Source organism: Acipenser ruthenus, chromosome 24 (assembly GCF_902713425.1).
Source record: "Acipenser ruthenus chromosome 24, fAciRut3.2 maternal haplotype, whole genome shotgun sequence".
NCBI lineage: Eukaryota > Metazoa > Chordata > Actinopteri > Acipenseriformes > Acipenseridae > Acipenser > Acipenser ruthenus.
In genome coordinates, this window is record NC_081212.1 from 28,029,912 (window position 1) to 28,049,990 (window position 20,079).

Below are 20,079 nucleotides of genomic sequence, written 5' to 3' on the forward strand. Positions count from 1 at the left end.
ACGGCTATAAAGGGTTTAAGTAGATTTGAAATACAGGAGAGTGGAAAGCTGCAGTCTCCTCTTGGTCTGTTCTGTGCTAGATTGAATGCAATGTTATGCTGAAATAAATGTATTTGTTTTCTCTGACCCTTTACTAAAAAGAAAAAAAAAATCGATGACACAAATCTATGACGACTGCTTCGACGGGAAGTCTTTATCTGCCCAGAGCAAATGCTGGTGCTGCCTCCCCTGCTCTACCTGTGGCTTCCGACACTCTTCTTTCTCCTAGCAGTATGCAATCACATTTCAAAACCTGCAGTACTTCATTCGAACATCTCAGCGCAGAAACCCGGTGCATATTTAGAGTTCCTCTTACTTTGATCCAGTGCTCACCCAGCTCACTGTGTGACTGGGCACTCTGATGCTCTACGTGATTCCCATGTTTAGTAAAGAGCCGTGCAGGAGCATCATCGGACTCCCTCTACCAGGATTATCCACCTGCTTTATTTGCACGATGTTTACACAATGTCCTGTCTGTCCCCTTGCCGCAGGCTGGAGAAGTCAAGTCAGGTGCGCACGGTGTCCAGCAGTAACCTGTTCTTTAAGGGAAGTCGGTTCCGATTCAGGTAAATAATTACAGTAAGTAGAGGTCATTGAAAATATTTTCCAGTAAATAAGAGGTGTTTTACATTAAGAGTGATGACCTCATCAGTGTTAACTTACGCATTCTGCTCTGCGCTGAGCTCGGAGGAACAGTTGAGTTATGATCAGATTGCTTCATGGTATTTTGCCAGCAGTTATCTTGGTGTATTTATACAGGCTGGAGCAGTGGTGCCATCTCTCCGTTCTAATAAAGAGCTGCCATATTTATTAAGATCAACTTATTTTGTAACTGAACTCTGTCACTGCCCAGAACTAATCTAGAGGTTTGAAAAAAAAGACATGGTGTCTATTGAAGAATACACTAATGAGACTCACAGACACTGTTAAAGATGTCGGTTTCCTCAAGTCCTCTTCTTACAGTGATTTACACAGCGGTGGAATTTGAACAGGCTGCTGTAACATCGTATCTCATGGATAATTGCCCATGGGCACTGTAGCAGACTCGAATGTTGCTGGGATCCATGTGGTGACTGCTGTGAGAAGAAGCTTGGTTTGGTTTTGAAGATTTCTCATGTTGATTTGATTGAGACACAGAGCACGGCCCGCACTGTGTATTGTGATGCTATAAATGTGTGCTTATAAGCTGTTGCTTTTTTTACATTTTTCTAGCGGCAGAGTTGCAAAAGAAGTGATGGAGCAAAGTGCAAAAATCAAACGAGAGCCTCCTGAAATACACAGGTGTCAAGAATTATTATTATTATTATTATTATTATTATTATTATTATTATTATTATTCCAGTGTGTAATCCTGGCTGCATCTTGTAAAGCGCTTTGTGATGGTGGTCCACTATGAAAGGCGCTATATAAAATAAAGATTGATTTGATCGATTGATTGGTCGGTCGGTTGGTTGATTGATTGATTGATTGGTTGATTGAGTGATTTATTGATTGCTTGCTTGATCGGTTGATTGTTGATTGATTTGATTGATTGATTGATTGGTTGGTTGGTTGATTGATTGCATGTCTCCTGTTTTCTTTCCCAGGGCAGGGCTGGTGCCCAGTCGGAGCTGCCCCTCTATCACTCACGGGCCTCGGCTCAGCAGCGTCCCCCGAACTCGCAGGAGAGCTGTGCACATCTCAATCATGGAAGGTAAAAGCCTTAATGTACCACTTTCAGCAGAGGCTTGCAAAACCTTACTAAAGATATTTCATCCAGTATATTGAGCTTATTGCACATACTGGTCCCAATGGATAACCCGGCAGTAGATTTCGACTCAGCTGCAGGTTTGTAGTGATGTGAGATCGAGGCAGTCGTATCTAAGCATGTGCGTACGGCTTGTTAAACTTTAGAGTTTTACACTGAGCATCTAGAAAACACGCATTTCCAATTGTGATGGAACTCGAAACTCTTTCGTTATTGAGACTCTAGAGATATTTGGAGGAAGCTGTCTGTCTGTCCATCTGTCCCTCTCACACTTGTAGTTGTTGTAAGGGCCTGGCTTCTCACACAGCCCTATTAAAGACAAGCCCTGCTTGAAGCTGAGCGATTTGAACACACCTGTGCATACTGTGGAGGGGCAGTGTGATCTTCTGTTTCATGTCACAGATGGTTCTGGTGTTGTATTGACAGCGTGCTGTTGGGGGGGGGATGTTTCTAACATTCCTGTTGTTGTTACTGTGCTTTGGTTTCTGTTTGGCAACATCAACACTGACGTGCACTGATAGGGGGGCAAAGTGTTCCTTTTCCATGAGCTCGTCTTGGAATCTGAACAGATAGGATGATGACCTCACTGTAAAGCTCAGCAGATCCCCCCCTCCCAGGTGTGAAACACGACTCTCTGGCTGGCTGACTGGAATCCTTCCCATGTGCCTGTGTCACTCAGAACTCTCTATTTCTGGAGACACAGAGGATGATCTGCCAAAGTCATTGTGTGTTAAAGTGAGGGATGGGCCAGTAGGAAAAAAAAAATATCACTAACTGCCTACTCGCACTGCACTAGCATCAGAGATGCCTGCTCTCACTGCACTGTCATCAGTAGAAGTGACTTCATGTTTTCTTAGTTTATTAGTGGCTTTGCACTCTTCTGCTTGAAAGTGAATGGCCAAGGTGCCGTTTGTAAGACAAGAATTGTCAACCTCTACAAAAAACTATACTATAAAGGAATTACATGCAATCAATTTTCTTAGAAAAGGAACACATCTAAATTTCATAAGCATTTTAAGATTTGCAGTTTTTCCAGCTTTAGCAGTTTATACTGGTGGTCTTTACTGAGTTTAACTGCATTGACGTTGGAGCAAGACTAAATAGGGAGAAACTAAATAAACTATAAAGTAACTAAACCTATAGTTGTCTGGGATTGACTTTCCCCCCCAAAAAATACTAATTTGATCTGTTAACTCCAGAGGCTTTGTGTCACAGTTACGTTTACAAAAAAAACCAAAAGATTATAAAGGAAAGATGCAATTCCCTTCATGCATTCTTTTAATTTAAAGTAGCAATTGACAAAGTTCATGTTCTGTAGCGACCAGGCTCAGCTTTACTTATCAAACTGTAAGGCAAGCAGTGTTCCTGTTGTTGGGATCAGTTTAGTTTTAGTTTCGCTGAAGAATACCCTGCAGACCATCGCTGTGTGTGTGGGTGTGTTGCGCCTCTGCCCGGGTATTAATAGCACTCTGTAAATAGCATCAGCAGTGACAGGATCAGGGTCGCATATCCACCCTGGCCATCTATGTAAGGCTAAGAAAGGCCACAGAGCACACTGTGCATTCCTGTCAGAGATAATTCTGCTCATGTAGTCCAGCGAGCTGCTTCTGCTGTGTGAGCAAAGGGAACAGGGAATAAAGGGGCTGTTGCTGATAGCCACCATGGTGAAGTGCCTGATCAAGATCAAAACCAAGGTTAACGTTCATCTCCGGATGATCAACCACTGCTACCGGGACGTGAAGGTGCGTGTGCTGAGCCTCGGACCCCGCATCCTGGGCAAGGCTCTGGGGGCCCTGCCGCTCTTTCCAGCGCTCACCAATTTCAGCCATGCAGAGCAGCCAGCGAGCCTGCAGCAGAGCTACCGGCAGAGCTCTGAAGAGCCGAGCTGCTCTGCAGGGCCCTCCACAGGTAATTCAGTGACAGGACTTCACTCACCAGAATACTCCTTCCCCTCATCAGCACTGCATTGTAAATGCGACAGAGACTCTGAGCCTGCTCCTGCTTGCTTTAAGGTGGTGGTGACAGCGTTACTGTCTTGCAGATTATGGGTGACAGCGTTACTGTCTTGCAGGTTATGCTCGGAGCTTTGTTTTTGTAATTGTGGAGTTTGTTTCTTTTAGACTAACTTCCAATGTGTTTTACTGGATAGTGACTGCAGGCAGCTAAGAGGACTGGTGAAAGGTGTGTTAATGTTAGCAGCGCATGTGTTGGGTATTGACAGTCACTGCACCTGTTCTCCCACCTCTACCCCTATTATCTGCACAGAACTTCTTTTAATTATCTCAGTGGTGTCGGAACTGTGGGGTGTTATTCAGCAGCCGGAATACAGAATACTGCGTGATCCCTGTGGAGCATCCAATACATTATACCTGCCTCTAGTATCCATCATGCAACTGTCAGTGTCATCTAACAGTAAAAAAAAAAAAAACCTTGTGGAATACAGAACCCCCTGAGTCAGGATGTCGCTGTGTTCCTGCATAGTTGTGTTTTCCTTTTATAGATTTTGAATTTATTTATTTGTTTTGTTTGATGCCACGCTGTCACGAGTTGCGATATAAATTGAATCTCCAGAGAACAGTGTCATTGATATGTTCTGCCTGCTCAGAAAAGAAATGTACCATCTCAGCACAAATCTATTAGCTTCCCTGCATCACGGCTTTCTGTAGTGAAATACCGGGATTCAGATACAGCAGTCTGAAGTGGCAAGAGCTGTCTCGCTAAATCAGACCATTCGAGAGCATAAAAATAATAAGCAGAAGGTACAGTCCGCTATTCAATGGCAAATAGTATCTCACAACAGGAAAATCTATTATTATACAGACACTGGAGGGAGGCCAGGGGTAATCTTTGAAAAGAAGTGTGAATTCCAAGGGCATCTGATTATAGAGGGAACACATGGTGCTGTCTGCTACAACTACTGCAGTATATAAGGAAGCAGGATCTTATATGGACTCCAGTCTGTATGTTAGTCAGTTACTTCCAGACATATCTCTTCTTATCGTTTTTGTGATTACCTATGACAGTGTACTCAAATAAAAAATACTATTGTACTTCCCAAAAAATGCTACAGTTTCCCATAAAGTATTATAGTATTTTCTTAAGTCAGGTAATTCTGCAGTGTAATGCAGTATTTCAGACACTGTGCATCTTATAATGCAGCTGCACTTCACAATTGCAGTGTTAAAGGTATTGCAGTACAGACAGTATTAAAAATTCACACTCTTGGCAGAAGAAGAAACCTACGTAGACTAAAATGCTTTGGAATAAGACAGAATTATGTTCCTGCAGAGAAAAAACAATGCATTTTATAAGTAATTATATTATGGTTGCAAATGTTAAGATGCAGTTTAAGATCCTTGACACCAATAGACAGAGGAAACACACTAAAACGCAGTGGGTGGTTTATAATGGACAACGGGCACGAATCTCTTATGCAATGCATACCTGAAGGGCATACCCTACTAGATAATTGACTGCTGTGCTAGTTAACCATCACAACTGAGTTAATTCCCACTGCTGAGGGCTCTATTGCTATTATGATGTGAGGTCAAGACTATCAGCTTATCAGTTTCCAACACTGCTTACTCCCCTCCCTTCTCTGTGTGACCCGGCAGGTCTGGAATCGCTGCGTGACAGCGCCCACTCCACCCCGGTGCGCTCGGCTTCGCACGGAGACTCCTTCATGCCCCGCTCCCGGAGCCTCATGACGGACAGCAGCGAAGGGGCGGCTATCATCTCAGACGAGGTCTACAGCCCCTCGGACAGCGTGCTCCCCACGCCCGTGGCCGAACACAGCCTAGAGCTGGCCATCTCGCGGCAGATCAACGGTGCCCCCTGCAGCATTGAGGAGGAGAAGGAGTCCGAGGCCGGCACCCCCATAGTCAGGGAGGCGGTCGAGTTCGGGCCCGATGGCAAAGCCCTGAGCTCGGATAGTGCTGGCGGGGCAGGGCCGGGGTCTGCGTGCGAGGTGGAACAGGTGAATACGTTTGTTTTAAGTGTCCTCCGTTTACTCCTTGTGACCATTGGACTCCTCTTTGTCTTGCTCCTTCTCCTCATCGTTCTTACCGAGTCTGACCTTGACGTTGCATTTTTACGTGATATTCGGCAGACCCCTGAGTTTGAGCAGTTCCATTACGAATACTTTTGTCCCCTCAGGCGATGGTTTGCCTGCAGGTTCCGCGCCCTGGCCGGCCTGCTCATTGACACGTGAAGCAGGGCTCGGGGTTAAAGCAGCTGCCCCCGATCGGGAATCAAGAAGATAACACACTGCTGCCTGTTTCCACCACAGCGCGATGGAGCGCGGCACCATCGGAACATGAATCCAGCTTCTTTCATGATGCAACAAAGCCAACTCGCCATGGAAGAGTCCAGGACAGATTCCACAAAAAAAAAAAAAAAAAGGTTTTGTTTTTTTATTTTTAAAAGAGGAAAAAAATGGATTGACCGATTTTTCCAAATTTCAGGTCATTTCAGGAATTAATTTTTCAAAATGGTGCACAGTTCCTTTTGAAAGCATTGTTATTTTTCGGAAAAAAAAAAAGATGCCTTCTTTATTTTCTATTTATTCATTTTGATTGAAAATGTGATTTACTTTTACAACATGTTAAGCATACAAAACAGAGCCAGAGATGCTTATATATTTCAAGTGTGTTGTGACTGTGTGGTTTGAGCAGCAATGGAAAAAATGAGGTTTAAAATTGAAAGAAAAAAAATCATGTTTTATTTTCAGCGGAGTGAGGAACTCCCATTTTAAAGTGATTCTGTGGATTTTTTTGGGGGCTTTGAAGGAGCGACCGGATTTCAGGTTACAAGCTACTAACACCAACATGATTTCTTTCAGGTGTTTTTCAAGGTTGCAATGAAGTTATGATCCATTGAACACAATATTGAAGGATGCAGGAGACTGCAGCGTGGGGTGGGGTGTCTACACCCACTGAAACGCTGGGCTGTGGTACTGAGCTTAATATGTTCATTTAGAATCGCCGTATATAATACCATGTGTTTAATGAATGAATCAATTACAACAGCAGGGTAGTGGTGTTAGCTTGTTAGAGGAGGGAGGGGGCGATAGATGTTTTAAACTGGTCCTCTATTCACTGGCTTTTAACTGTGAGGTTAAACTTTACTTTCATAGAATTCAATTATGTGTAGGCAGTAGCAAGCTATGTAGTAGAACTCAGATTAAAAATAAATTAATAATAATAATAATAATAATAATAATAATAATAATAATTAGATAAAATGGTGTACTGTTGTGTGATCTAGCAATGTCAGTAACTGGTAGAAAAGTGGTGACGGTCAATCCCTTACGAACACTCACTGGCATATTTAGATCCAGTTTAGCTTGTCATGCAGTATAACAGAGCTATGAAAAAAAAATCAAACCTTCAGTTTAGTGCATTGTTTAAAAAGATGTTAAACACAAGTGGGCAGTGAATAAAATACAGTACAGTGGTTGCTCATTGGTTTAATCTGGGGGGTTTAACTCAACAGCAACTGTAAGTTTGTAATTATGAAAAGTTTTGCCAAAAAAAAATTGAAAAGAAAAAAAAAATGAAATGCTGCAGTTTTTGTACTAGAGCGAGTTGTTTCGTAATATATTGACTGTTTTTTTTTCCTTGTATATTTTAACTAACTGAAAATGTTATTTTGTTATTCAAAATGAAATTCTGCCTCTTAGTTTTTAGCTCTTAGTGGTGGATCAGGTGTGAGATAGCATTGATAACGGAGAGGAGTAAACTGAGACAAGGGTTTACCCAGATTCATTGCTGACAGGGTTCCAGCACTGGTATTGCAGTCACTGCCAGTCACTTGGTTACCAGCACGACTTAGCAATGAGAACACACCCAACACCAACTAGCAACCGCAGCTGTTTGACAGCAAATGCCAGTTAATGGAATGTTTTTGGGTTAAATTTACAGTGAAAGGGACATAACTTGCACTGGTATAACGAGTTCAGTATCAGCTGAAAGTCCACAAAAGCTTTATGTCTGGCAAGGCTATTTCCTCCAATAAACCCAAAGCCGAATCCAAGAATGAGGACAACCAAGCATAAGAATGTTACTCAGCTCTACTGCAACTCAACTAAGCCCCTTTCCCTGCAAATAAAGACTGGGTATAATGCAATCTGTGCATATGAAGCAGGTTTTAGTGTTTTAATCACTTGCTTTTTAAAAAGTACAGTACTGTGTGGGGTCCTGGTAATTGCATATACTGTAGATAGATGCAATGCAAGTATATGTTTTTCTATCAGTTAATAGAAAACTTTATATAAACTGGTATGGGGCTGCTGTGCACTTACTGCAGGCGCGCTGCAGTTTTAAGAATCAAGCCCACAGTTCATGAGGAAGCAGTAACCATTTTAGCTTTTGAATGCTGGATAAATCCCTGAAGTATTTGTGTGTGTATTATGGAAAAAAAGAAAAGTTGATAAGTTCATTTCTAATAATTTATAGAAGTATTAGAGCTTTTTATTTTTAAAATGATTACAAGAAGTGCTATTTTTTAAAGAAAGTGTGGCAGAAGGGGGGGTGGGGGGGGGACAGATGAGGAGTTCTGGGATATCGAGGAAGGTTGTACTGCCTTATATTCTGACAATATGAAAAAGCAACTACTGGAATGGGGTCCAATGTGCACGTGTGTTGCTCATAATTTCATAGAACAGCCGCATATAGCAGAAATCCCCTTTGCCGAAAGCCAGACCGCATTCAATTCTGAGCCTGTCAGTTCTGAAAGTCAATGATGGCCTTGGCCAGTACTGGAGCTCAGAGGTGCTGTTGTCAGCTCAGTAGAAGCCCCTCTCCTCAGGACAGGAGCTCCAGCAATGCCCTGGCATGGGTTTAAGTGGCACTGTGCTACAGATCCCTTACTGGGGATGTTCACCCTAACAGAGGTTAAGCCAGCCTGGTCAGTTCCCCTCTTATTCTCCATGCCTGGGCTTGGGGGTGATGATAGGTCACTGTGTACTCTGTGACTCCCCAGGGGAGCCTGTCTCTGGGTATCCTACACCCGCTTTACATGACTTCATCGATAGGGTCGCTGTTGAAAGTCATTGAAAGTCACCAAGTTCATCGGGTAGAGCCGTGCCTGCTTGTCTGCTCCCCTGAACATTCTCTTATCACATGACCAGAGCTGCAGCACCTGTTTCTACTCTCAGAGCTGTTCTATGCAGTATGAGCAGTGTGTGTGTGTGTGTACCCCATGGTTATGAGAAAAAGGCATTAAAGGTGTACTAACCAAGGCTTTTAAAAAAAAAGTGTGTCAACAAGATCCTTATAATTTTACTGTTGGTATTTTTGTTTCCCAGACTCAGTTGGACTCCTGTGAAGCCCGTTTGTCCTGCCACATTGCTCTTGTGTTACAGATAACAGGACCATATAGTTTAGTATGGGCTGCAGATGGGACCCTATTATATGTAACTCAGGAAGTGAACTTATAGCGTTGTGGTAAGAAATAATTGGATTCAACTGAACTGATAAATATCAACAGCAAAACAGCAAAGGACATTTTGAAAATGCAGTTGAGACTAAATAAAAGCTTTGGTTATAAAAATAACCCATTAAGAACAGACAAAACCCCTCGATTTATTTAAATATGAAGTTTAGATCTTAAACAATGTTACAGCCATTCAAAATGTTAAACGGCTTTGAAAACGTAATTATTTGAAAGCAAAAATATGTCATTTAAAACTGACCGGCACTTTTCTTATTCAATGCTAATGGAAACACAGCTGGAAACCAACCATGAACTGAATGTGAAGAAGCCAAGCAGCCGTCCCGGTTCGTGTTTCATTTTCTTTCTGCTCTTGTTTGATGACTGGGCTCAGTGAAACATCAAGACACAAGACGACCGGATCCTGAAGGAAACAAAACACCCCCGAGATTGTCGCCGGTCTAGTTTTCTGTATTGTGTTCCAAAAAAGCATCATGTAGCGTCAATGTCAAATTACTTCATTCTGTGCTGCTCTGAAAATGTGGACTAAGTCATAAGGCGGAGCTATTCAAAAAGCAATAAAGATGTAAAAAAAAAAAAAAAAAAAGCAAAATCTCAAGCTGTGGTTGACACAGGCTGTGCTGTGCAACAATCTGAGGTAGTTTTCTTCACCACACTATGAGTCTGAGTGTTGCTTCTGGAATGCCAAAGCACATTCGCACCTTGTCCGTTTATTTCAGAGACGTACTGGATACCTGGATAATTGATGTCTGATGGATTTCAGTCGAGGCGGTTCACTCATTTTATATTTTACATAGTTTAGCAAGATGGTTTAAACTGTATTTGAGGTTTGGTATTTTACCAGAAACATATGCAACCTAAGTTTACTATTGTTTTGTGCTGTTGTTGAAACTACAGGTTTTTGGTGTTGTGTTCCTACCTCAGCTTGTAGTAAATTCCCATTCTATGCAGCGAGTGAAAAATCCTACCTAAACCATGATACACGTTTACTTACAATAAGCAAAGATGCAGTGGCTCTTAGGCTAGTTGCAAGGTGCATGTCATAAGCTTTGCCTGCCCAAAAAAAAAAAAAAGAAAGTATATTTTTCTGTCGATAGCCTGCAAGCTTAAAATCTGATTGGCAAAAAAAAAAAAGATTTGTAGTAACTTGAATGACAACTGATTACTTCAAATCAATATCTTTACTAAATAAAAACATGCAAGTTCCTGAAGCGGGGCTGTAACTGAAAAATGTGCACTGTGTGGATCTTTCATAGCGAACCACCTGAGAGGCGTATACACCAAGGGTACTGAGTTGAGTTAGTGCATGTATTTGTGTGTTATGACATATCAGGAACTATGAAACTAGTCTAATCCCAGCCAATTTGTTTTTTTGTTGGCTTATTCCTGAATTCATCCATGCCCCCTGCTGGTATCTCATTCAGAGGGCAGCCACGTGGGTTGCAGTTTGTAAGGGGTTAATGTCAATAATGAAACAGGCTGGCAGAGCGGGCAGCACCAATGCAGGAGCCTCCCCGTGTACCGTCAATGTAATCCCAAAGCCTTGGCGCCCTTTGCAAATCCAGCTATGCCTTCCTCTATCAACAGTACCCAGGGTCAGGCTCCTGGACTCCTGCCCAGTGCAAACTGGGAAAGAATTCATTTGGAAAGTGGGCTGTAAATGACTGTTCTCCAGCAAGCACTGGCTTTGTACCAAGGCCCTGGTGATTGAAGGCAACTGTCCACAGTAAAATATGTTGCACTCCATTGCTGTGTGCTATCAAGGTGCCTCTTAAGGTTAAAATAGAGGATGGTTATGTGTCACTTGGCCACTAAAGTGGAAAGAGACCAAGTCACAGAAAAGCCAGCCTCTTAATAAGATCAGTAATCACATTGGCTTCTTGCATAGCCTCAGCAAAAATTATAAGTGATTAAATACCCCCCCCTGTAAATTATATATATTACTCTAAATCCCGAGAGACTGCATCTTTTAACAATATAAGATTGGACATAACCAATCATGTTGCTGTTTTAATACTGAAAAAAAATCGTTCTTGTGCCAAATCAAGTTCTGTGTTCAGATTCGTACTCATTCCGATAGCATCGTCGTAGGTTCATGTGAAGCAGTAGAAGATATTGTTTCTTTTGATAGTCCCCTTGTTACTGGTGCCATGAGAATATTAAAACTTGAAATAAACATCAAAACAGTGTTTTAAACAAGCACGAGTGTTTTGTTGGTTTTCTTTTAAATGTAAACGGGAGTAAAAAATAAATAATTTAAAGAATATCACTGCACAGATGCACATTGCATCTACGTTTTTATTCTCAATATTCACATGGTAGGGGCTCTTAATAAACGGCATCTACTGTACATATGTGTGTGCATATATAATTTAAAGAAATAAATGCTAACATTAGAACAGTTTTAAAAGTTAGAAAAACTTTTTTTTTTTTTTTTTTAATTAACATTTAATGCAAAACACTAACATTTTCCAGTGCAAAATATGGTCCACACCTCCCCCAAAGTGAAATAAAGGAGTTACTGCTATTGCTTCAAAAACTACATGCAAGTCACTCAGAAAGCCATTATTTCAAAGTGGAGCAACCCAAAACAATATTGTAGTGCTGTACATCTGGCCCAAAGTGTGCAGCTGCAGTTAGCCCATGAAGACATGGAGCCGGCCGCTGGAGTTACCCGCGACCAGGACACTCCTGCTGGGGTGAAAGGCGTTGATGGAGCACACGGAGCCAAGGCAATCCCCACGGAAGGTGTGGAGCAGGGAGCCGGACTCGTGGAACATCTCAATCTGCCGTGGCTGGGCCATGCTGCCAACCACGAAGCAGTCCTCCAGTGTGGGGTTCCACACGGCACGGAACTTGGTCAACCAGCAACCAGTGTTGTTGTTGTGCCTGTTAAATCAAAACATATTTTAAACAAGACCAAAACATCGATTTTTAAATCGATTCCATTTCTCATTATATACAGTACATCAATATAAATACTGGATCATCGATTCAAGAATTACATTTTTGTAACATGCATAGTTAATAACAGTATTTAAGTTTATCAATGAAACTGCACCGAAGCAGATTCTCTTGCAGTATTTCCCTGTATTTTGCTCCATCCATTCTTCCTTCAATTTTAACAAGATGCCCAGTCCCTGCTGATGAGAAGCATCCCCACAGCATGATGCTAACACCTCTATACTTCACTGTAGGGATGGTGTGTCTTGAGGCTTGGGCAGTGTTAGGTTTGCGCCACACATAGCGCTTTGAGTTTTGGCCAAAAAGCTCTATCTTGGTCTCATCTGACCACAAAACCTTTTCCCACATCGCAGCTGGGTCACTCTCATGCTTTCTGGCAAACTCCAGACGTGCTTTCAGATTGTACTTTTTGAGTAACGGCTTCTTTCTTGCCACCCTCCCATACAGGCCAGTGTTATGCAGAGCTCTTGATATGGTTGACTGGTGCACCATTACTCCACTCCCAGCCACTGAACTCTGTAGCTCCTTCAAAGTGATTGTTGGCCTCTCTGTGGCTTCTCTCACAAGTCTCCTCCTTGTTTGAGCGCTGAGTTTTAAGGGACAGCCTTTTCTTAGCAGTGCCTGGGTGGTGTGATGCAGCTTCCACTTCCTGATTATTGATCCAACTGTGCTCACTGGGATATCCAAAAACACTTGGATATTATTTTGTACCCTTTCCCTAATCTATGCATTTGTATTACTTTATCTCTAACTTCTGTAGAATGCTCTTTGGTCTTCATTTTCCTTCAGAGTCACAGCCTGACCAATGATCCTTCTACAGTGGAGTTTTTATCCAGAAAATGTGACAGCAACTTTAATGGTTCACATGTGGAGGCCAATGGTAAGGTAATTGTGTCCTCGTTAGGGCAATTTCTTTCATCGGTGTGAACTGGGAGCTTCCACAGCGCAGGGGTTGAATACTTATGCAAGCAAGATATTTCAGTTTTTTATTTTTCTTAAAAATATTTCCCAACATAAAACCAATGTCACCTTACAATAATTGATTTTGAGTTTCAGTGTTTTAAAATAAAATATCAAACAGAACGAAATTAAAACGTACCATTTGTAATTTAGGACAGCTCTCAAAACCCAGAGCACTAGAGTGGCCATTTTAAAAATAGCTTTGAAGCAGATTTTAAAGTTTGAAGTGTAAAAAGTTGTCAGGATAACACTATTTTTCAGAACCCCACTACTTACTCTTTAAAGAACCCAATATCCAAACAAATTTCAACAGCTTTGATCTTCCTTTCACACCTACCTAATGGAAGCCAAAAGAGGAACATCCAAGCAGAACCGGGTGGAATCATATACCCTGGAATGATGAATAAACACAAGCATGTTAGAAAACCTTTTCTAAAATATCAATGCAAACTTTATTTTGTATCAAATCACTGCAAAATGCTTCAATACAGACTAACAGAACTATGCAAATCCGCCACAGCACACAAGGTAGTGTTCTTGCATTTCGAGGGATGCTTACCTGAGTCGGTCGTCCATACAGGTGGTCAGCACTCTGTTCCCAGAGAGAGGAGAGAAGTAAGCTGAATTCACAGTCTTGGTGTGTCCCTGCAGGGAGGCCACAGACCTGCTGCCTTTGGGTTTCAGGCATCGGGCATCATAAATGCACACGCTCCTTTAGGGGTAAAGCATAAACAACATTTTACACACGCACTCACTAGAATTTATATAAAGTCAAATCTGGGACACACACATGCTCATGGGCCACTTTGCCAGGTCAATAAAATGATGCAAGCAGACCTCTTACTATAACAATCAGCACCCAAATGAAAACAATGTAATATTCCTATAAAAAGTCTTATAAATCAATATATATATATTAACATACAATATATTAACATCAATATATATATATATATTAACATACCCTTTCCCCGCAACCATGAAATAATTGTTGTCCACTGGATGCACATGCACAGTCCTGATCACCATGATGTCAAGCTCAGTCAACAGCTCATGGGACATGCTGAACAAACACACGCAAAGGAATGATTAGGAGACACAATGATATTACAGAGGAGTCCTGCGCTTAGCTTTTAAAAATATGCTTGCTTTACATATTTAACCACATTGTTGCAAGTCCCTGCTGACAAGTGCAGCTCTAGAAGCATTTTCTGCACTTGTGACTCACACCTTTCAGTCGGCACAAAGGGTTTTGCTTGTGGGATGGTCCTAAAGGAGTTGAGCAAAATGCAGTTCACACCTCTGTGCTCTTCTGTCAACGACCATGACATTCCCATTACAGGCCCCAGCTATCAGGGTGGAGCCGTCTTTCGAAAGGAAATCAAAGCAAGACAAAGGTTCTTCCCTTTGGTATACCTATCATACAAAACAAAAAGAAAGAAACCAAGTGAGGCAAAGCTCCCCCTTTTTGAGTCGCCCCTAAAATATCCAAGTACCCTGGAGGGCAATGGTTACCGTTACATTCCAGAACAGCCAAGCTACGTCTGTAGTGTGATTCTGCAACCTCTTCAGAGAAGCTCTTGTAGTAAACAGCACCCGCTAGGCTTCAGTGTAGTATATAAAGTACACTCACATCATCAAAGATGGCTTTATTGACGTCGGCACAGCGAATGGTCCCGTCGTAGCTGAGCGTGAGCAGGTGGGCTGGGTGGGAAGCTGAAAAGTACATGCAGCACACAGGCCTGCTGTGGGGCTCAAAGAGGTACACTCCATCGTCACCATAATCACTGTTCTGTTTAGGAAACAAAATGAATAGTTATACTACAGTGAAACCTCTCAAAACTACCATGTACAGAAGCACAGTTAGCTAAATCTGCACGTCACGTTGAAAAGTCAACCTTGTCTTAAAACGAAAGACGAACACTAGCTTATATCTTCTGTGGTTCAAGCCTGCAAAGAAAAACCTACAAGACGAATACAGACAAAAAGGTGACACGGTGCAACCGCCTCCAGATTCTGTCAATCTTTGTAAAAAGCTGCTCACCACATCCCAGAGTCCCACACGCCCCCACTTATCTCCAGCAGCCACCAGCACTGTGCTGGTACAGGGATGCACTGCCACAGAGAAGATGTGATTTTTCACAACTTTAGCCACGTGGTCTTCCTGGAGGGTCATTCCAATTAGGCTCGACTTGTACCTGGCAAGCAGATAACAGTATAAAATAACAGGGATTTTAAATAATAATAATAATAATAATAATAATAATAATAATAATAATAAACTGGACCTACCCGTTTAAATTGACTTTTTGCGTTACATTTGCACATTTGTATGGCTGGAAGAAAGGAGACAATAAGTAAGTGTCACATAAATACAGTGCATCTCTTTTTTGGTAAATGTGTTGCTTGTGAAGGATGAGCGAGTCAGTTACAATGTTAGCAGGATCCAGGATAGCTTCCCCAGAAAAGAAAACAGTAAGCCCCAATAAAAATGATATATTAGGCACACTCCACCCAAATCAAATGGACTTGCCACCAAAGAACAATGCACTAATGCCACGAGGGAAAGTGCTGCAGCCGGCTTACCTCATTCCAGCAGTCCAAGAAACTCTGAGGCAGTCGGCCGTTTGCTCCCAGGTTGACAGGCACCATTTCGATAGGCCCTGATTGGTTCAAGGTCTGCAGGAGCAACACCATGTTGAGGGGCAGAAAAAAAAAAAAAAAAAAAAAAAAAAACCAGACGCAAGTATGTTAGTAACAGACATTCCTACGGCTGTAAATTAAAACATTTGAGCGATCATTTGAGCACAATTTACTCTTGGGATAAAAGTTCAGAAGAAACAACAGGAGAATTTGGAGAAGAAATAAAAATAATAAAAGCAGTTTCAGTTGAGAAGAAATCTAGACACAGTAAATGAAGATCTTGCACTACAGCCATACGGGAGACAGAATTACAGCCTTGTTAAATGTATTTTAAGAATCATATTTCTGCAGGCGTCTTCACTGGTGAACTGTAAACGTGCAAATCTCACCTTTTCTTCTTCAAAGTCCTGCTGCTCCGGCACAGGGGCCTCCACCGGGTCAAGTCTCTGCAGACGCAGTGACTTCCGAGTCGCTACAGCATTCACAGGGGCAAGCTGAGGTCTGTCCAGCAAAACAGAGCATTGAACACTCCATGCAATACTAGGTCACTCGCACATCTCCAATGCTCTTTAATGTAGCAATGTCAACCCTGCACCAGTGCAAGACATACAAAAGCTGCTTCTGCAACACGCGTTTGTGAGCCAGCACCAAAAGCCTGTAGGGTGCTTACTAATGCACTGGACCTGAACCATTTGAGTTACTGTATAGTTACATAATTCGACTTTTACACCTATGAAGTTTATCTTGACAGTACAGATTGTATTATGCCCTCTTCCAAATTCACTGCGTTCAATATTTCTTGATTTGAGGCGCGAGTCAGATATCTATTCATGTGTATTATTTATGGTCGACAGTGTAGCCCATCTCAATTTTACAGCCAGACATTACTGTTTCTCACAGACATAATCCTACAGCAGTCTCTCTCCACCCTGTGCAATGACATGCGCCTCTAGCCTCATAAAGTACCAAAAGCTTAGTGTAATTGACCCCCAAATGCAACATTTGCTTTGGCATTTTCACTTGCTTCAAAAAAAGGGCCTTAAAAAGCGTTCTTTTAAAAGTCCTCATGCCACCGCTCTAGTCGAGTTACCGTTTGAGTCCTTGTGTTTGTGGTTTGCTCTTACGGGAGAAGGCTCGCAATGCATCAGTAGTCTGCCAAAAAAAAAAAAAAAAAAAAAATCACACCCTGAGTCCCTGTCGGGATGAGTCCAAGATGGAGTTTAGAGCATTTTACAATACCACTGGATACCCCTGGACTGCATCAACCACCTAGCGTGTGCATGTATGATGCCTGAAACCCAAAGGCAGTAGACCTGGGTATCCTGGTAGGGGTGGTTAATACAATCAAGGGTGCTGTAAATGTTCCAATGGTATTGTAGCTTATCCTGGATTGACCCCACCCCCTCTTCCACCCTCATAAGTTACATACCCTGTATTATAGACAAGCTGCCTACATAACCAGCCCAGAAACGGTACCTCTACATACCTCTTGAATGTTAAGAAATGAGAAAAAGGCTTTATTTTGCTGGATATTCTTCAACCGCTTCAGTTCGTAGGCAGACAGACCTCCTGGTCCTAACTGAAATAAATGGAAAACATGTGCATGATAGACTGAGGCAGCTTTTTTGCCGTTTAAGCTTGGACTGCTTGCCTACTGCAATTCCTCCAATTAGCCTAGTACTTACAGACCCGTCGTCCTCACTGCTGTGTGATTCGCTGTCACTGCCCGAAGGCACTTCCACGGTTATTGAGGCTTTCTCTGGACAAGCTGCCCTCGTCCTGGATTTTAAGCTGGAATACGGTGTCTGGTTTTGGGGGTCACTTTCAGGGCTGCACCCTGCCTTCGGCGACACATTTCGGAGCTGTCCTCTTGCCCTTGCCCCAGCACCAAGTAACCTCCTTTTCTTGCTTTGAACGTGGGCTTCGGAATCGCTGCTTTCGTTGGTAGAGTCAGTCACTAGTTGCCTGGGCGGGCGGCAGGCAATGCGCACAGACCTCCGCCTCATGTTTCCAATGGCCTGCTTCTGCAATGGGGTTTGCACCTAGAAATCAATAAACATCTCATTCATGGAAGGGGAAAGGCCTGGTCCACACTGCATCCAGTACCTTTGTCCTTATAAAAAACTACACACACATCCTATAGCACACAAACATATTCTGTACCGTATAAAAACAAATGTTAACTGTGCACGTAGAAAAATACAAATGTTAAACATTTTCTGTACAAATCTTACACTACCATACAGTCCAAGTAGAAAATACGGCACACACAAACTTACATAAAACAAACGAGGCCTGCCTACGGATAAAAAGCACCATACCAATAATACAAAGGTCTGCACGCATTCTAGAATACACACAGCGGTGAAGCATGCCACTGTGCACGGCTCGGCAAGATAATATACTAGCAGAATAGACCAAATGTATTGGGGTGTGTTAGCGCCATTCTAAAATAAAATAAAACAATCATATGGATTTTAATTATTCTGATGATGTGTTTATCACGTTTAAATGGTAATATTAAGAGCTGACCTCTTCATAAAATCTTTATAAAGACTTTTTGCACATTTAACATTTTTTCAGAAGACAATAAAGAAAATAAGGAGTTCTTATCATCTGCAATAAATACTCGATGTTTCATTTTTAAACTATTGCTATGTTATTATATCCTGTTTTAACGGTGTCAGATTTGGTACGGCGTCAGCGAATTCGACGACTTGTTAATAATACAGTACAGAAATTCAAGTAACTTTCACCTCTGAATACACAATAAAACGAGCGTGTGTTCGTTCAGTTCAGTCATGCCTAAGTGACTAGAAATATCTTTCGTTAGGGGGAAAAAAAGAGAAAGAGAACGATAATGTACATAATATACATTAAGTTGAAAATATTATTATTTAAAGATGCAGCATAACATAATGAATTCTCATTTCCCCAGTCAGATAGTCTAAATATTTCACATTTTATAGTTTAACAATATTTCCAAGTGCCTTTTCATTTAAAACCGTTTAAAATGAATAGAGGTATAGTGCCCGGTATAAGAAAAAAAGGTGCGTTTTTTATTCATCATATGACTTCATGTTCCGAGAAAAACTTAACTCCCGCTACCTGCTCACCTGTATCTTTTGCAGTTTAACGAAAGGGTCTTTTACATCGTAACGCCGTTCAGCTTTATCTATGGGCATCGCTCCAGATACACCTTCTTGCAGATGTACAGGTACTACTTATCAAACTTCACTCTTGAAAAAGTTCTGCGTGTGTTGCAAGATCTTCCTAGTTTTGTAACAATATGGCATGTGACGTCACAACCGCGCCTTCAGCAGACAGGGACGATAGAAAGCTGCTAGCCGCTGAATCACGGTTTCAATGCAAGCAGGCGTATGACATGTGCAGTAACGCGGTATTGCAGTACAAATACACTATATCGCTTAAATGGGACAGCTGCAACCCACAGTTTATATACGTACGCGGTATGCAGACTTAAGAGATTTTTTTTTTTATAACAAAATGTCCATTCCACATTAGAGGTTATCAATTAAGTGACTTATGTCCAAGCAGAGGTTTAATCGCTTCAGTTAAGTAATTAAGAGTCTGGTTATAACAAATATTTCTTGGCTAGGACGGCCCTCCTGACATGCCCCTTGCAGCACTGCCCATCAGTAGCGGATGCAGGATTTCATTCTTGGCTGGGGCCCAAATTTTCATGGGACGGGCCGTGTATGACGTAATGACGTAAACGTAACGACGTAATTACTAATATACCTACTGAGGGCACTCTAGAATTATACTTTCACTGTGTATGGCTCAGGTAAAAAGCAGATGTAGTAGTAAATGGTGTTAAGTTATAAGTCATATACTTTTATAGAATTTTTTGAACTATTATTAATAATAGAATAGAACAATGACAGCTTCTTCCAAACAATATTAATAGGACGTTAGCTAGCCACGATTCATTACCACACAAAGCAAATGACTAACAAAAGCTCTCAAATTTATTTGACTTCCCAAAGTAAGCTTAAAGTAAAAAAAAGCTCTCAAACAGTGACTATTAAAATGCATGTTACTTCCCTTATAGTGAAATTAAAAAAAAACTGTCAGTTTTGTGGGGACAAAAACAAAACAGGAATAGAGGCATGAGTTGAGGATAACATACATCTCGGCTGCATTAGTTCAACTGAATTCAAGTTGATAAAATGACATGTCGGTACTTACAGTAGTTGATTTCAATCGGATGACTGCTTCACAGAAGTAGACGGCAGGGTTTGCTTTTGAAG

At 41.8% G+C, this 20,079-nt stretch overlaps 2 protein-coding genes across 6 annotated transcripts in view; one reads left to right on the top strand and one right to left on the bottom strand.

Annotated features, from left to right (window-relative positions):
* Nucleotides 1-9,830, top strand: part of LOC117964261 (FERM domain-containing protein 5) — an 85,297-nt gene extending 75,467 nt beyond the window's left edge. For 2 of the 3 annotated variants that reach the window (XM_034907249.2, XM_058999106.1), the window contains exons 11-14: nucleotides 531-605; nucleotides 1,252-1,320; nucleotides 1,626-1,732; nucleotides 5,401-9,830. In XM_034907249.2, coding sequence (XP_034763140.2) covers nucleotides 531-605; nucleotides 1,252-1,320; nucleotides 1,626-1,732; nucleotides 5,401-5,996 — 847 coding nt within the window. In that variant the 3' untranslated portion in view covers nucleotides 5,997-9,830. The remainder of the gene's footprint in view (nucleotides 1-530; nucleotides 606-1,251; nucleotides 1,321-1,625; nucleotides 1,733-5,400) is intronic. The other variant, XM_034907251.2, reaches the window with a different exon arrangement.
* A 1,704-nt stretch (nucleotides 9,831-11,534) lies between these two features.
* On the bottom strand, nucleotides 11,535-19,473 carry LOC117429905 (WD repeat-containing protein 76-like). Of its 3 annotated transcripts, none has more exons than XM_058999104.1 (14): nucleotides 18,922-19,473; nucleotides 17,491-17,829; nucleotides 17,292-17,384; nucleotides 16,896-16,957; nucleotides 16,195-16,306; nucleotides 15,749-15,841; nucleotides 15,455-15,498; nucleotides 15,207-15,360; nucleotides 14,796-14,954; nucleotides 14,463-14,578; nucleotides 14,127-14,225; nucleotides 13,722-13,874; nucleotides 13,500-13,553; nucleotides 11,535-12,127 (listed from the first exon to the last, which is right to left on the bottom strand). In XM_058999104.1, exons 1-14 carry the CDS (start codon nucleotides 18,988-18,990, stop codon nucleotides 11,875-11,877), a joined length of 1,800 nt encoding a protein of 599 aa, XP_058855087.1. In that variant the 5' UTR covers nucleotides 18,991-19,473; the 3' UTR covers nucleotides 11,535-11,874. The 3 variants fall into 3 exon arrangements, with proteins under 3 accessions (XP_058855087.1, XP_058855086.1, XP_058855088.1); XM_058999103.1 differs by having other exon boundaries at nucleotides 17,491-17,847; XM_058999105.1 differs by lacking the exon at nucleotides 18,922-19,473 and adding an exon at nucleotides 18,085-18,224 and having other exon boundaries at nucleotides 17,491-17,847.
* Nucleotides 19,474-20,079: the final 606 nt, after the last annotated feature.